Source organism: Ammospiza caudacuta, chromosome 7, assembly GCF_027887145.1.
Source record: "Ammospiza caudacuta isolate bAmmCau1 chromosome 7, bAmmCau1.pri, whole genome shotgun sequence".
Taxonomy (NCBI): domain Eukaryota; kingdom Metazoa; phylum Chordata; class Aves; order Passeriformes; family Passerellidae; genus Ammospiza; species Ammospiza caudacuta.
In genome coordinates this window covers 26,263,868-26,281,677 of record NC_080599.1, presented here as the reverse complement: position 1 = coordinate 26,281,677, position 17,810 = coordinate 26,263,868, and the positions used below count along the sequence as shown (strand labels likewise).

Here is a 17,810-nt window from a genome sequence, read left to right as displayed (position 1 = left end):
TGCTTGCAAATATTTTGGAAAGAGATATATAATTTAATTCTATATCTAGTAAAACGCATGCCTTAGAAACCATGGCATAAAATGCAAAATGATGTTAAGAAATCTGAGAAAATCACTCTTGTAACCACCTTTTATCTGACAAACTATTTCTCTGCATTATATGTTTCTCTTTCTTTCTGTCTTTATCAGTCACTTATGCAAGTACATAGATGTACAAATGCACACAAATGCTTTTGGAGAAATAGCTCTGAAGTAAAAGAGAAGCTTTCCTTTTCAGCTGCAATTTTGAAAATTCAGTTTTCTTGAATTATATTCCAAGGAAGAAAAGATTGCTGATTCATGCAAAAATAAAAACAACTCTGGAAAAATATTAGTCTCCTCCATCATCCCAGAATGTGATGAAAAAGTAAATTCCAGCAGAACTGCTCCAGAGCAACAGTTAAAGCTGTAATTTTAAAAGCTGTGGAATTTACCACTGGGTTAGAAAGAAGAAGAAGCCCCATCAGTGGCAGTTCTGAAGTTATAAAAGTGTAATCTCAAGTATGAAATGGCACAGAGGGGAATAAGGCTCATGCTGTGATGAGAATGATGGTACTTTTTCATCTCCCCCTTAAAACCAGCCAGCACAAACATAATCCCTGCTCCCTTAGCCATGGCCGCTTTCCTTTATCAGTAACTGTGTTAATTTGTTGTTCCAAATTGTGTTTTTAAGAGAGTTTCATTATTCCTAATGGCTTGTCTCTGTAGGAGCTTATATACAACTAGACTTTTAAAACAGAGGCAATTTTTCATGTCTGTTTGAAGTGTTATAGAATTTGGACCATATTAAAAAAAAAAAAAAAAGAAAAACCAAACTAAAAAACAACAACTAAAAAAAAAACCTCTTTTGGTAAAATTTCCTTCAGTTGAACTTCAGCATCATCACTGGATGCTCACCTACTGCAAATGTTTAGGCATTGCTGGAGCCACGAGAACAATATTAGTTGGCATACATTTTCCTGAGAGGATCTCCCTTTGGTATTGATGTCACCCAACTCTTCATCATCCTGAAACATGTACCCAGTGGGGGCTGCAGACTGCAGACCTGTCCAGAGTGTTTATGAGTGAAATTTGTTACAACCACCTGGAACATTTTTCTAAGTGCTTTTCCTGTTATGATTCAGGGCTGCTTTATTACTGCCTTAATGTAAAAGCTTCTTTTAAATCTGATATTCCTTGAAAAAATGACTATTTTCTTCCAGAGGCTTCCCAGAACAATAGTGGGCATTTTTATAAACCTGACGTACTTAGTAATAGCGTTTATTCTTCTTTTTTTTCTTTACACACTGGTTTAGAGACTATAGCTGTCAAAAATGAACTTTTTGAATTTAGAGGAAATACAACTAAATAGGCCTCCTAACTAAAGTTTAACTTTTAATAACATTAAAAGTGTATAAAGCACTAGCAGCCCATTTTCTCAGCAGCTTATATTAGGTTGACCAGTCCTAGATTGCATGAGGCAGTCCTGAAATTCAGATACTGACTGCATGTTCCAATAGGAGTAGGGAACAGTATGTGGGAAAAGTAATTGCTATAATGTATTCCCATCCTGTAAACAAGACTTAAACATCCTCCCTGTCTTTAATGAGAGAATGAGAATTTATTTTTGTCCTCAAAGCAAGAGAATGGAGGCACTTTGGCCAGGCTCATATGACCTGTCAGAAAGTCAGGTTTCTTGACTTTCCACCTGGTGCCACACACACATCCTTGCATTCTGTGCCTTCTGATATTTTTAACAGTGAATTTTAACTATTTTGTTTACAATATTAACCTGCTTACATTGCTATAGTGGCATAAATGTTTGTGCCAGCAAAACCCTTTGCAAGTTTAAGGTGTGAACACTTTAAATACATAGCCACTGTTAACACCACAGTCATCAGATGGGAAGCTATCTTATCTCTTGAGCTGAAATACTTTGATCTCTCCCTAGTAATTTCCAATATAAAAATGCCTTGACATGCCCAGTTTTTCTTTCAGTAATGCTGGCAGTTAGATTCCTAATCTTCCCACTTTTCTTTCAAACACACAAGGCTACAAAAGGCCATGTACCCTTGGTGCAACCTCCTGGCCCTGCATTTCAGCACAAAAGGGAAATAAAGTGAAGATTTTCCACAGCAGAGCAATATATTTATGCAATTCAGAGACTACTAAATTCAATATTTTCTGAGCTGAAATTAAAACTTTTATAATTTTTGTGTGTGTCTGTATGTGTGTGTATATATATCCTTTACTTTGAATATTTGGAAATTATATATAATTACAATTCCAGGAAACGGGGATACATTTGACATTCTCTATTTATTCAAAATGCACCCAATAATTAGCAAAGATTATTGAAGCCTGACATCAAAGCTTCAGTAGTTTATTTCAAAGAAACATAGTCCAGATTCACCTAAATAGATATTAAATGCAGCAGATGATTAATCTGTCCAATTACAGATAAAAATAGTCTAGAGGTAATGGATGGGCATTTTTCTCTATCAGATCTGGTAGTGGTCATGTTAACTTATCAAATTGACTAAAGAAAGGTTTCTCAGAATAATTGTGCCAGGTCTAGGTCATTCTTACCACATGGCTGCTGCTGCAGGCATAAATCAGTATTTTGAGTCTGTTTTATCCTCAGTAACATCACAGAAACCATAACTCACCCCACTGCAGTACTACATCCATTTGAGACAGACTTAGCAACAAAACTGCTGTCAAAATAGATTTTCAACAGAAACAGTGACTTACGGAAATTCTACATGTAATATTTCTTTAGTATAAACTCAATCAAAATACTTCTTTCTCTGGCAAGCTGATATGACATATTTAATATTCACTTCAAGACAAACTGCAATTTCCTGGGCTGCCTCACTGTCACACTGCATGAGTAATTTGCTGATTCTGGTACCTGCTGTCAGGGGCCACAAGTGATGTCCCAGACCTGAGGAGGGGGAAAGCTGTCATCCAGCTTCCTCCCTGCTCACCTCTGAAAGAGGCAGCAGTCAAAGTTCTGTGTAATCCTCCTCAAGACAAGGCCTGAGCATACACAGAATACACAGTTAACATTATATGAAGGCTGGAAACTGTCAAATAATTGGAGAAATGAACAAGGCATTTTTGACCTGGTCTGTGTCTAATACAAGAACTTACCTGCAGAAGGTCAGAGTCTCAAACAGGTGCAAAAATAGTCCAAAAGTCCAGCTCCAAGGCTCCTGATGTAAAAACACTTGACAACACCAGGTGACTCTCTTACAGACATGATTAAGAGGCTGTTGTAGGACAGCAATCTCTGCTGTATGCTGTATTCTTTGGTAACATTATATTTTACATAAAGATCTGCCAAGAAAGATCACCATAGATGTTAGAGAGTAGAGTGTATCTGGAGGATTGAAGCTACAGTTTTCGTCTTCATTGTGCCATCTGTGATTTATTAACTTCCATTTATATATATTTAGGCCAGCGTGTACAGTTGGGTTCAAATACAAGATCTGAAATAACAGAGGATGAAATCATTACCCTGTGTATTTTTTCTTTTATTTTCAAAATGTTTAGCTATAATATGACAACACTCCAAACAAAAAATAAGGGGAGGTTATTTGGCAAAATCCTAAACAAATTAAGAATTAGCAAGAATTCTCTATCTTTCAGTGTCAGGAATGTGGTATTCACTTCCATATATCTCTGTCATCTCACTAATGGTAATGGACTGCAGATACTCTGTTCAAGCCACCAACTATGCCTTACCCTCTCTAGTCTGAAATTCAAGTAGGTTTATTAATGGCATATGGTCAACTAAAAGAACATACTTCTATCTGAAACATTTTCTGCAGAAAATATTTAATTGCTACAGCTGAAATATATTTACAGGAAGAAAAATCTCATTTTGTCCTATATTTGACAGTGTCTTTATATAACTAAATTCATCCCTTCCCTATGACATTTAAATAGGCCCTGATTTTCAGAAAATAGGAGAATTAATTACTCAATTCAGTAGTAAATGATTCTGTTACTGAAAAGCCTCTAGATATTTCAAAATAAAAGGAACAGAGAAGGCACAATATGCCTTCACTTTTATTTTCAGGAAGTGTCATGCTTATAGCTATACAATAAATTCTGTCAGGAAAGCAGCTTAGAGAGGCAAGGAGGTTCTAAGGATTTCAGTGTCACATTGATGAAACCAGAAGCAGATGTGCAGAGTTCAGGTCTGGCTGGGGAGGCTGTTTGCCTGCCTTTACTCAGCAATTTTCATGTGCCTATGTTTTGATCATCAGCTGTACTACTTGTAATATTCTTTCTGATTAGGAGCAAATTCTGATCCCATCAAAAGAACCAAAGACCATATTCAGAGGGGAAAAATTGACTTGGTATTAAATGCCTTCATGGTTTTACAAAACCTCTCTGAATTGATGTTTCTAGAAGTTTTGTGCTTGTCCCTTTTAATAGCTATTTCAATACTGTCACAGATATATGGGAATTACATTAAAGAATAATTTCTATTTCCTTTTCATGCCATCAGCAAGCCCTGGAGAGCATTTAACTGTGATCTGGGTTTAGAACAGTAGCCATCCATGTTAGATAGCACAGACAGGGAAAATCATACACAGCTGATTTCCAAGGTTCAAGCAGAAAGTTAAGATGTTGGGCCAACTTTTGATTGATCCATCTTCACCACTTTCCTAGACAAGGAAGTGATAATTCTGTTCTGTTAATTTTATAAAACAATTTGTATCCTTCTTTTTTTCCCTACAGATCATGTTGTATGTGAAGAGGAATTCAAATATGCTATGCTAGCTCTAAATTGCATATGTCCAGCTACTTCTACATTAATCACTCTGCTGGTTCATACATCTAGGGGACAGTAAGTATAGAAAAAGTCTAGAAAACAGCTTACCCTGGGTTCTCAAATAATTACAGTTTTAAAAAAGAAAATGGAACTTTCTGCTCAATAAAAGCATCAAATGCCTTACTCAAGGCAGTATAGTTTTGAAGAGAAGACATCCTCCCCCAGTATTTAAGAGTTTATTGCATGCTGTTGTGCCCCTTCACAATATAAAATACGAAAAAATTGAATTTCTGGTTTAGTAGATTGAAGTGTTTCTATCACAAAGTTCTACTTATGAACACTAACAAATCCTAAGAATATCTATTCTCATAGGTTAATTTCAAGGTCTGTTTCAATGAACTAAAAAAAAATAAAATGTTCTTTTGATGACATATGGTATTTACTCTTCTATGCCCGTATGTTAAGAGGCAAACAAACATCCATGATTTTTAATTTTAACATGACCACACTGCTGGAAGGGGTGCAGAATTATGGTGTCTCTGCAGACTGCATAGTCACAGCAGAGCTTCTCTGAATTCACTAAAATAATTTTACCAGATCTGGTGTATCTCTTTTATGCTGTATTCTTGGAATAATAAGGTATTTTTGATTGAAATGTCGTGGGCAGACAGATGCAATAAAGAGTGAATCTCTAAATATATTTGTAGAAATGGAATAGCTGCGTATACACTATATAAGTCTTGTAACATGCTAACTTCTTTTTCAAGTAATCATGAACCCAGTATATATCTATTTATAAGCAGAGCTATTTAACCTTCTATATGACATTTCTAGTATTCCCCTTTGCCCAGAATGGGGAAAACAAATTCTTCCTGGAACTGTTACTACTGAGAACAACAAATGTCAAGATTTTAATGGCAGTGTGCACTAAAATCTCCTAGTAGGAGGACAACAAAACATTGTTTGGATACCTGCTGAGTACTGTGGTGAAACACATTCTTTATACATTTTTTTATCTGCCTACCTTGTAATTCTATGACATGCACAGAATCCAGAGCCTGTTCCAGTTATTTCATATTACATGCACCTAAAAGAAGAGCAGTGTTCCTAACAGCTGTCAGGGAATTTTCCTTCAGCACAAAACCAAACACAGAAAAGGGAAATGATTTCTGCTGTACTTAATACTTCAGCATTTCATTGTTTAATACATTGATCATTTACAGATTCCCAACTGAGATACAAAGTAACTGTCTGAGAATTCAAAAGTGCCTAAGATTTCTTTTGCAATCAGAGTTAATAGATGTAACCAGCATAATAAAAATAACTGGTTTCTAGTCTGGTCATTGTATACTAGGAGCAAAAAGAAAAAGGTTTTTGCACAAATAGTTGTAGCATTACTTTGAATCCAGAAGGATTAAAATAATGTGTGTTTCAGAAGGAATGTACACTTTATGTTATTGTAAGAATACTCTTCTGTATTTATACAGAAAGACTGAAAAAGTGAAAATGTCTAGTTATTATTTATCTACTGCAGTCAGCACTCTTCAGAGCATTGATTCTCAGACAGACTCCAAAATAAGGACATTAGTCATTGTACTGCAGACATAAACTGCTTTGGATTTGACCAATTTATAGTTCAGAGAGGGTTGTTTCTTTGCTTTTCCAGATGTATTCTGTTGTTGAACAAGAGGTAAATTAACTGCTAGTTGTTAAAGTAGGTGAAATTACCATTATTTATGCATATGAAAGATGAAGTCAGATGAGCAGTTGGGTTTGGCTAAGTAAAAATATCAGGTGAAAGTAGATTATTTAAACTGCAAATAAAAATTTTATATACATGTATTTAAACCAAACCAAATACTAAATTAGATCTACATAATGAAAATAATTTGTTAAATGGATTTCCAATGTTAATAGTCAACTGCTTTCCTTTACATTAGTTCCTGTTTAATTATCCTTTTATTATCATGATTGCTATTAGTACCTGCATGAAACCTTATGTCGGACTCAGATTTTAAATACCTGTTAAGGTGCAAATAATCCTATTGTCTGTTAAGGTGCAAATAATCCTGCTGTCTTCTCAACTGTTTGTGGAATTCAAAACTTTAGTCTGTGAGACACCAAAATTCTACCTTGAATCTTATTTATAATTTCATTATCAATCTTAATTAATAATCTTAACATTTATCTTTAAGTGTTACCTGGTTATCTAAACTAGTAATACAACTCTATTAGGGTTTGTTTGATGATACAAGATACTGGAAGAAAATAACCTTTCTGACTCGGAGTTAATGTGATCTTTACAGTACAGCCCCATGGGAAGCTTTCAGACAACTCACTGGAACCAAGCAGACATTAAACAGGTGACCATTTTATTTTAGCGGGAAAAGTGAAATAAGGGAAATGTTCTGAAATTACATGGCTATTTGTGCTGTTCTATACCTACTGCACTATTTATAGTGTTGCGACAAAAGTGGTTTACTTATTTTCGTCTTGAAACAAAATGTTTTCATGATGAGAGTGAAGAAACATGGCAAATGGGAGAAAAATACAAATTGTGTTAAGGTATTGAGACTGTATAAATGAGCATTAAAGGAGCATGTCCTGGGACCTTGGGATCTTCACTCCAAATGGGAAAACACAGGACACACTTGGCAGATTCATGACCTATCTGCACATATCTGTGTGTATATGCATCAGTTCCCTCCAGTGAAAATCATGCAGGCAGAACCTTGTTTCCACATCCCAAACTTAATCAAGAAGTTCCCAGGAGCTCCAGGTCTAAAAGTGTTGGGGTTGCTGAGGTTTGGAAATTTTCACTGAACTGTTTGCATTAAGTATAATGCATGGAGTAAAGGGTGATCTGCTTTTTAACTTACTTTCTTGCACCAAAGAAAAGAAGCTATGTACTTGTAATAGTCTACAAGACACAGGAACCAAAAAATACCCAGCGAGTATAAAGATCACTGATAAGCAAATGCAGAAAAATCTCTCTCACAAATCAAATGACCAAAGACAAATGACTCTTTCCTACATAAGTTGGTATTAATAATACTCAGACAGGAACCAAAGAGTCTGCCACAAAGCATGTGAAGAAACTGTCTTTATGAATGTCATGAGAATGCTGCTGGTTTTACCTGTCACTTCAAGCTGCCATGGATCTACTTATTATGGTGTGATTTTAAAGTAATTGAGCCATCTCTCTCCTGGTGTTAAAGTACATACTCTCATATATCTATTACTTAGCAGAAAATGCTCTTTAATACACCAAGATAATCTCTGTACTTAAAATATAACCAAGATTTGATCTCAAATACTTCTTTCAGATTAGCCTATGGGACCTTTTCAGTAGACATTTGTAGTTTCTGTTGACAGGAAATACGAATTCTGATTAATAAGAATTTTGCATTAGGTGTTAAATTATTCTCTTTATGTTTCAGGGAGAGTCAGCAATCACCAGAACAATGGCAGAAAATGTATGGCAGATGCTCTGGTAATGAAGTGTATCACATCAACTTGGAAGAAAGTACATTTTTTGCAGAGTATGAGGGGAAGAGCTTCACATATGCTTCTTTCCATGCACATAAAAAGTATGTTTATTTTTCTTATCAAGCATCAGAAGTTCAAAGAAATAATTACTTGTTTTGCCTGCAGCGTGGCTCTGCACTAAAGGCACAGTACTGCACATTGATCTGTTTCTGGGTTTAAGCTGCTGGCCACTAATATGGATTTATTTCTGTGAGTTGGAGCTGGTCAGGTAGAAGCTTATGTTCATCCTGAATAGCCCATCTCAGTCTGAGAATAGTGTTCTATAAATATAAAAGATAAGATGGACAACCAGCAAAAAAAGGCACTTTTTGGAGGTTTTTCAAGAACCACAATCCTTTTCCAAGTCCAAAACAATCTAGAAATGAATGGGTGGGAGGGTATGGGGTTTTTAAAATTTATTTAGGACTCAGCTGGAAATCTGGCTTCCTTTGTCGCTTGTTCATATTAAGGAAAATGTTCAATTTAAAGGTGTCACATGGTACATTCTGGTAATTGTTCAAACATAAAACTCTTTTTTCTGTTAGATGATAACATACCTGCTTTAAGGTCCAGATGATGCATCACTTTTCCAGTGCTGCTCTGTGAGGTGAACATGAAAAATAAACACAAATCATGTATGTTTATATATTTGATGAAATAAGCATTTATCAAACCCTAAATGCTGGGTTTATTCTCATACTTAATCAAGGAGAAAAAGAGGGTTTTTTTCTGTAATTCCTTCTTTTCTATCACTAATCAAATACATTTTATAAGTGAATTGGAAAAATGAATTATGAAAATGGTCTCCATTACCTACAAATAATGGAACAATTTAACATATTAATAATTTTTCATATCATGTATCCATTTTTCTACCAATATTTTCCCAGAAAGGACTATTCATCTGACAGAAAAAATCAACTAGAACAACATTAGGAGAATATTATGGGCATTACAAAAAACACTCAACTGCCTGGGAATTCATGAGCTCATAAAATCTGCTTGATTTGATGTGGCCTATTTAGCAGGACACATTTTTCAAACATCCTTATCATCCAGAAAGCTGCAAATGTTCATAATGTGCAAAGAATAAAAATATACCTGAGGTTCATTTTTGACAATGGAAATTCTGGTGTTTGCAGGACTATGCAAAATGAACCATGCCTTTCCTTTTCTAATTAAGGTTTGGAGTCTGTCTGATTGGTGTTAGAAAGGAAGATAACAAAAACATTTTGCTGAATCCAGGTCCTCGATATATCATGAGTTCTACTGATATATGCTTTTATATAAATATCACCAAAGAAGAGAATTCTGCTTTTAAGAAGCAAGAAAAGCATAGAAAAAACCATGAATCAAAATTATCTTATCATGGAGCTTCTAGGTTACCAGTACACAGTATAATAGCCAGCATGGGTAAGTAAAAAAAAAAAAAAAAAAAAGATTACATCACAACCTATTCTTATTTAACGAGTAGCACATTTTAAAGTATCTTCCTAAGCTTTTAAGAAACTGTAATTATGAATAGAGAGAATGACTAGAAAAACTTAAAACATTTACCCTCATATTTAAAAAAGCCCCACAGACAACAACAAAACCCAAACCAAACCAAAGAAAAACCCAGACAAAAACAAACAAGCAGACAAACCAAAACCCCCAAACAAACAAATGGAATTTGATTCTCTTTTACTTGACAAAGTGGAAGTAAACTTAAGACTGTGGTATAAAAAAGTAATAATGAAGTGACTGCAAAGCAAAACCAGTGGGTAAATCATACGAGTAATTGTTTGTCATTCATACCTGATTGTTTCTAAGAAGTTTTTGTGAGCTTCTTTAATTTAACAAACACCTTAAGTAAAATCTGCAGGTTGTTGATGCATAGTAATATGGACTGGTTATATAAGGTATGATTTTAAAGAGGCAGTTAACAAGAAGACAAAGACTAATTGTCAGGAAAAGCGTTGCTTTCCTTGAGTACAGTTGAAATATTTGTTTTACTTTAATGGAATAAATGCACCCAGGGCAGTGCTGCTGCCAGTCCTTTGCCAGGCAGCCAGGCAGTCCCCAGTAAATCGGGGAACGCCGTTCCCATGTTCTGAGCAGCACTGAGGAGACGTTTTCCCTGTTTTCCCTGCCCAGGGACCGTGGCCATCGATCTGCAGGACACGGGGTGCCGCGGGGCCAGCGGGGCCACGCTGGCGCTGCCCGCCCAGGGGGGCAGGGAGGGCAGGAGGCCCAGCATCGCCCCCGTGCTCGAGGTGGCTGACTCCTCCTCCCTGCCCACCTGCGACCTGCTCAGCGACCAGTCCGAGGATGAAACCACCCCCTCCGACGAGGAAGGCTCTGCAGGCTTTGAGTACGTATGCTAAATGTCAAATAAAGTGAAAAGTTAACTCCATATGTAAAAAGCATCGATAATCCTTTTTGGAATGCAGATCAATCTGAGCACTTCTAGGAAGGAAGTTCCATGAAGTGCAGTTATGGAATTATTCCCATAGAGGAAATGTTAGCAGAATGCCATAAGCCTACTTTGAAATACAAGAACACCCCGCAGATAAACTCTTCCGTTTGCAGGAGATTTTCTCTTTGCAGTTCTAAAAGCTGTAGTCATGTATTGCAATGCATTCATAGCGTATTCTAGGGCTTTTTATTTTATTTCTATAATTATTACGTGAGCACTCAACAAATTTGTAAACAGATAAGTATTCCTGCCATGCAAATCCAGTGATAATCAGATCATCTAACAGGCTTTGGAATTCTGGAGCTGGGTGTGCGACTTCAAAATGCAGGAATGACAAAAAAGCAGTACGGGACAAAATTATCACATCTAATTCCAAATGCTTGTTAGTGTGTTACTGAAAGTAATGATGCATTACTCAGATAAACCGAGAAGATTCAATCTTGCTGTGCAGATGAGCAATTATGTTTATTAGGATGGCTGACAGGGGTGTTAAAACTGAAATACACAATTTAAACCAGTGCCTCAACCAGCAGAGTTTCCCATTTCCACCAATGGCAAGCATGAGAAGCCCCAGGGAAGATTATCAAGCTCCAGAGAAAAAATTAATAGGACAAGTCATCTTAAATGTGCAGATTGAAACAGCAGGATTTAAAAGGTCTCTCGTAAAAAATGAACTAAGGCCAATTAGAAATTTCATCTCATCGGGAAGAGGGTTTGCCATTAGAATTTATTTCAGCCATTTTGAAAGTACATTATTAAAGCTAAAAGGTGATGACTTCACTCATTCTTGGTAAATGTTTGGAAAACAAAATGGAGAAGGAAGAGCAGAAGTACAGTTACTTCTGCTTTCTTTCCTTCCTTTTTTAACTTAAAAGTTTCCAGTTCAAAACACTATGGCAGCACACTGTAATACAACAAATTATTTTCAAAAACCCGAGCAAAATTCCTTCAGTCCCCAACAGCATGGCAGCTTTTACTAAGTTCTGTTGAACTGGCTGCAAAATACATTCTTTTGACCTCTGTTAAGCATAGTTCATTTTGTGTGCTTGATCTAAAACTTGGACGTATGTATAAACATCCCACAAAACACTTGTGTAGGCAGCTGTGTTTTGGTAATTTGCTATACTGAAAAATGTTTTTTTTTTGTATTTTAGGTATGCCAAAGGCTATCCTCCTTACTCTCCTTATATTGGAAGTTCTCCCACTTTTTGTCATCTTCTGCATGAAAAAGTACCCTTCTGTTGTCTAAGACTAGATAAGGTAAAGGGGGATTCTGCTACTGGATAATCCTGCACTCTCATTTGTCTCTTGCATCTGAGCAGAGCCAAATTCTGATTTCTCCTTAGAGATTAAGTTTGTGCAGTATTTTCTATAATACTATATTCTCTCCTCCTTTGCATCTCCAAGTTTTATGTCTAATGAGGTCTCTGTTGGGTCATCTGATACAATATTCACATCCACTGAACATGTTTTTTACTCTGATTTTAGGGGTGCCAACATAACTACTATGAAGATGCCAAAGCCTATGGATTCAAAAACAAATTGATTATAGTTGCAGCAGAAACTGCTGGAAATGGCTTATACAACTTCATTGTCCCACTGAGAGCTTATTACCGACCAAAGAAAGAACTAAACCCCATTGTATTACTGCTGGATAACCCGTAAGGAAAATGGTTTTTTTCCCCTTTCTGATAAGTTTTAAACTCATTTTACCATTATTCAATAGATGACCCCTTTTCACATGGCCAGCTGAAAATCAAAAACATTATGGCACACTTGTCTTTGAGAAAAGTTAGTGACAAAAATCATGCTGCATGTTCACTGTCATATACAAAACTGAACTTTTATTGACTGTTAATGGCCATAGTAAACTTAAATGTTCTTATTCTTCATGGCCAATATTTCAGCTAAGGTTTTTCTAAAAATTATCCCCAAAAATGTGAATGTTACTGCTAAAATTAAATAGCTTAATAAACACTGTAAAAAGCAAGCTGTATAACAGTTTCACAGCTACATGACAGCACTAACCTACTTAACACAATGCACTTAGTGGCCTGGACCAGTTAGGTATATTTTTAATAACTCTACTCTCAAAGATAAACAGTTCTTTAAGCCAAAAGGACACCCACAGACACATTTTATCTAAAATTATTTAAAGCCACGGATGAAAATTTAAACCTGCAGTATTATTGTTACTTTTATATCTCTTGGTGACTGCTGGAATTTTTCTCGTTGCTTGATTTTAATATTTCAGAGAAATTTGCTTATGTCAAGACTGGTTAATTTATAATCTGATAAATAATTAGCTTTTTGGGGGTTTTTTTTGCAACACTTTGGTACAGCTCAGCTACTTAAAATCACAGTTTGAAAGACACAGAAATGGAGGTTACCTGTACACAGAATAGTAGAACAAGCTAAGAAAGCAAAAATGTCTTGTAGGTTGTGATTCCAGGGCTGACACTTCCATTTGTGTAGATCTGTTGCAGTTTAAGTGATTTTTTTCTACAAAGGCCTGCTGTGCAGTGTCCCACTTTCCCTCAGGAAGCTCCTTAGTCACCTGTGTTGGCAAAACAGAAGGTTTTTATGTAGGTGCTATGGCATACAGTGAATTACACAAATCGAGAAGCCTAAATGAGGCTACATCACTTCCACTGACAGTGTGAGAGCAAAGCCATGGGCACAGGGGGCCCTCTAGTGCCAGCTCAGTGCCCAACTTCACACACTTCAGTGCTGTTCTGACACTTAATAGCTGAACACACTTTTGATTGATTAATGTGAAGTAAAAGCTCTGCTTGCTAATTAAACCAGCACCTTTACTGTTGTCTCTCTCTATGCAGCGTTTGCAGTGACTCCTCTGAAAGGGAGTAGGCTTGAAAGCAGTGGGTGTCACAAAACCCAAATGATGATTTGATTTCCACTTTACATTTTAATTAAGAATTGTTGATGCTTATTTTAAGTCCTCCTAAGACACCGATTAGAGTATAACTTAGTAGTGTGTCTTTGACGTTACTCATTTGTTCTTACATTTGGAATTGTCCTGTGCCATAACATTTCTGATTTTAGAGGTGCATTTACTAATATAAGCATGTTAATTCTGATCATTCTTTATGATCACAAAGTGTTGATTCACAGCTTTCTGAAAACCTATTTCCTGCTTTAACTGACATCATAATTCCAAAGTTTAAGAAAGTTTTTTGTTTTTTTAAAAACCCCAAACTACCAGTTGATTAAAATATTTTGGAAGAGATGCTGCTGTTGTGATACTGTGTTTCATTTTGTAATTCCATCTGCTGCTTAGGCCAGATATGCATTTTCTGGATGCAATCTGTTGGTTTCCAATGGTTTACTACATGGTGGGCTCTATCGACAAGTAGGTGAAATAACTGTTAGCAAACTTACCTTTGTAGTCTCAGTGGTTTGGTGTGTGTATTGTCATTGCATGTTCTGCTGTGTGTGGTGTAGTTGGAGATGAGCTTTCTGCATGCATAGTCTGTGTCTGTCTGCTGTAATTTGGGATTTCACATTTCTGATTTATAAAGGAGCTCGTTAGGGAAAAGCATGACAGGGAGCACAAGTTAACATGCTCAAAAACATAAGATTAACACTTATTTAGGTGAGTTCATATGTTTCTACAAATGAACAGATCATAGTCCTGATTCTAGTGTCAGTCTGTACTGAGTTAAAATTTCTTGGAATTCATTGACTCAGGTTTTGTAAAGACAGCTACAGAATGTAAACAGTCTTGAATGTGTCCAAAAGTCTTCATCTTACGCTACTTAAATTATCACTTACTCCTACATTTCTGTCTTCACCTCTGCTAATACATGTTTATGGATATAGGTTTAGCAACAGAACTTTAATGTGAAAATCAGGCAGAAACAAGAGAAGAGCAAGGACTCTGAATATTTTAGTAAACTCCTTAGTGTAGATTGTAAATTTAAAGAAAACTGCTTCACTACATAGTGCATACTGAATTGAGGCTACAAGCCCATAATGTTAATTTCCCCCCGTAGAAATCAAAAAGCTTATTTCCTGCTTATAACAGTGACACAGTTACAGATTTACCTTGGTGATACCGGGTCCTTGTGAGGTTCAGAAAGAGCCCACAGAATTGTTATTTACTTTACATTTTTTCCTATAAAGCAAAAAGTGTCACAGGTTATTAATATCTACTACTTTATTAAGTATTAATTATGTAATAGTTATAAAAAGAACTCACAATGGCAGAATAATTAAATTGTTGTCTTTTTTCCCAACCTGAAAATGAAACATGAGATAGTTTTAGTAAGGAGGTGATATAAAAGGAAAAAGACAAAACTCAAATGGCATCAAAATGTGTACTCAAGAGGGAATACTTGAAGTATTTAAAGTAATTAATAACTCACATGTTAACCTGTTCTACTAATGTAGAAAATTAAACTCTGTTTAAATTTACTGAGTTTATTTCAAAATGGAAATTGCCAAATCCCTCCCTAATGGTGTTTTGTTGTTCTTTCAGAATTAAATGCATTTTTTAAAAAATGAAGCATGTAGTCTTTGGAATAAGTGATTATTCAGAATTCAGAAGTTCACAGTAATACCAGCATGAACTTCTGCATCTTTTCTGATGCAAAAATCACTTTAATTCTGGGTGCAAAAAGCAAATGTATAGTTTGTTGAGGGTGTTTTTGACATCTGTTATCATTAATAAGAATACTTCTAAAAATATAGTTCGTACATATTCCTTGTGTTTTCCTCACCATGCTTTTAAATCTTGTACAATTAATAGATCTGACCATCTGTAGATAAGAAATACATTGTAAAATATGCATATTTTCCTTTCTTAATTAAGGAATATAAAATACATTCTCAAAGTACCACCTACTATCTATAAGTATCTCAAATATTTATCATTTGTTAACCAGCAATGAAGTATCATCATCTCAGAGAGAAAACCACCAAAGAAATTACTTTCATTTACCATTCTTTTTTTGTTAGAAGTAGATGGCTCACAAAAAAAACATCTTCACCAAAATTCATAGCAGAGTTCACTTCATCAAAATATGTCAAGCAGTAGGTACCTTTCCCCTAGTCCTTGGGTAGGATTTGAGATCTGTAACTGAACAGATCTCACAGTTGTGTAGAACTCTAGTCAATCTTGAGAAACCTTTAGCTAGAGGTACCTGAGAAGTAGAGTTATAATACTTCCACATTAGCATTTTTCAAATTCTCCACAAGCCAGCCACATGTAAATGCTAAAATAAGAACAGCTTTTGAGCTTATAAAACATTGAAATGCAGAAAATCTGGGTAATTAAGAATATGCTGCTATTTTCAGGGATCAACCGAGAGTCTGAAAAATCAGAAATACAAATTACTTAGAAAAAAATTTGGACTTATGCACTGCAGTTGTTCATAGATCACATAAAATCAGTTTTTCTTTTGTTGTAGTCAACCATCAGTGATATTGCAGTTTCAAAAACAATGGTATAAATTCTTCTAAAATAAATTGTTAAAAAAACCCACCACACTTGTCAAAAGTTGCTTAGGATCTGTGGAAAATGTTGTTAAAACAGCTGAAACATGCTTCATTTTGGAGACAAAACTACAAGGCATGATGAGAACGGTAACTCAGCTGTCTGTGAGTGTTTTCTGTGGTTGGGCTTCACACATTGTCCAGCTGTGCACAAAGTTCTGCTGCTCTGCAGCTGCTCCTAAAAGCATCCTGAGAACACTCCAGCTAATTAATTAACATTTTGAAACCAAAATAAAACTGTGGGAACAAGCAATCAGGAGCATTTATTTGGGTTTTTCTATTGTCAGATGTAACTGAAATGGAGTAAGTTGTTGCAGTGGGTAGGGCCAAAGTGTTCCCAAGTAACTGTTAAAGGCTTATTTAAAAAAAAAAAAACTGAAATAAATTTGTAATTAACAAAAGAGAGGGACTGAAGTAGATTCTATATTCTATTCTACCAATTAATTGAGAAGTTATCCTTGATTATATTAGAAGCTGTTACATAGCTGATCTGCAGATGCCAACCCATGGCTAATCTTTCAGGTGTTCCATATTTAAGTTGTTTGTTTCTTTCTCCCTCTTTCTCTTCACAAAAGCCTAGATGACTTATTAAGGTGTGGGGTCACCTTTGCAGCTAACATGGTGGTGGTGGACAAGGAAAGCACGATGAGTGCTGAGGAAGACTACATGGCAGATGCCAAGACTATTGTGAATGTTCAAACCCTCTTCAGGTAAAGCGTTTTTGCAATCTGTCTACACATCCTCATTAACTGCGAAATACTTGATGCCTCTTGTGCCAAGAGCTTTTCTTTTTTTTTTTTTAAATTCTACTTAAGTTTTCCCTTGCATGAATTTGTGTCTTACACGGACAAACTTTTTCCCACCCTGCTTAGTAATTCACTTAGAATCCTGAGGTATTCTCCTGAAAGCTCAGATGAAATGCTGTGTGTCTCAAAACCAGATAATCATTTTGCAAGTTAGCTATCAGATTTACAGGAAGGAAAATAAAGTTACTCTTGAAGACATAGGATGAAAGATAGTTGAGGAAAAAAACTCACAATAATACTAAAGCCCATATGAAAAGCAGATCCTTCTAATGCTGAAAGGTAAGTACTGCATCACTGTGAAGTTAGTAGTAAGTGTTCACATTTACTTTTGCACAAAAGTTAGGATTTTAGGCACAGATATACAACACTACATATGACAGCAACATGGCAAGAGTCATGAGAGTATATGATCAGTCTAGTAAACAGGCTGAGTCTGTGATGAAAATGAGATTTGCTGTTCCTTTTGACAACTCTCCTAATTAAAGCCTTTGTGTTCAATATCTTGGTTCAGTGAGTATGAAGAAAATATGTCACTTTGAGCTGAGAAAAATATTATTTTCTTAATAAAAACACCCAAAAAATCTCACACAAAACAAAACAGAGTCAGCTATGAAATGCCTCCCTGATTTGGGGTTTAAGCCTAGCACTTCCTGGTGTTCATTCTAATAAGACCTGGAAGGAAATTGAATATGATTCA

The 17,810-nt window shown here is 35.7% G+C and overlaps 1 protein-coding gene across 1 annotated transcript in view; it reads left to right on the top strand.

The window, feature by feature from the left end:
- KCNT2 (potassium sodium-activated channel subfamily T member 2) overlaps positions 1 to 17,810 on the top strand; it is an 82,844-nt gene that overhangs the window by 41,455 nt on the left and 23,579 nt on the right. The window contains exons 14-22 of the mRNA XM_058808074.1: positions 4,774 to 4,882; positions 7,114 to 7,170; positions 8,248 to 8,397; positions 9,519 to 9,748; positions 10,472 to 10,688; positions 11,948 to 12,053; positions 12,282 to 12,454; positions 14,092 to 14,163; positions 16,883 to 17,017. Coding sequence (XP_058664057.1) covers positions 4,774 to 4,882; positions 7,114 to 7,170; positions 8,248 to 8,397; positions 9,519 to 9,748; positions 10,472 to 10,688; positions 11,948 to 12,053; positions 12,282 to 12,454; positions 14,092 to 14,163; positions 16,883 to 17,017 — 1,249 coding nt within the window. The remainder of the gene's footprint in view (positions 1 to 4,773; positions 4,883 to 7,113; positions 7,171 to 8,247; positions 8,398 to 9,518; positions 9,749 to 10,471; positions 10,689 to 11,947; positions 12,054 to 12,281; positions 12,455 to 14,091; positions 14,164 to 16,882; positions 17,018 to 17,810) is intronic.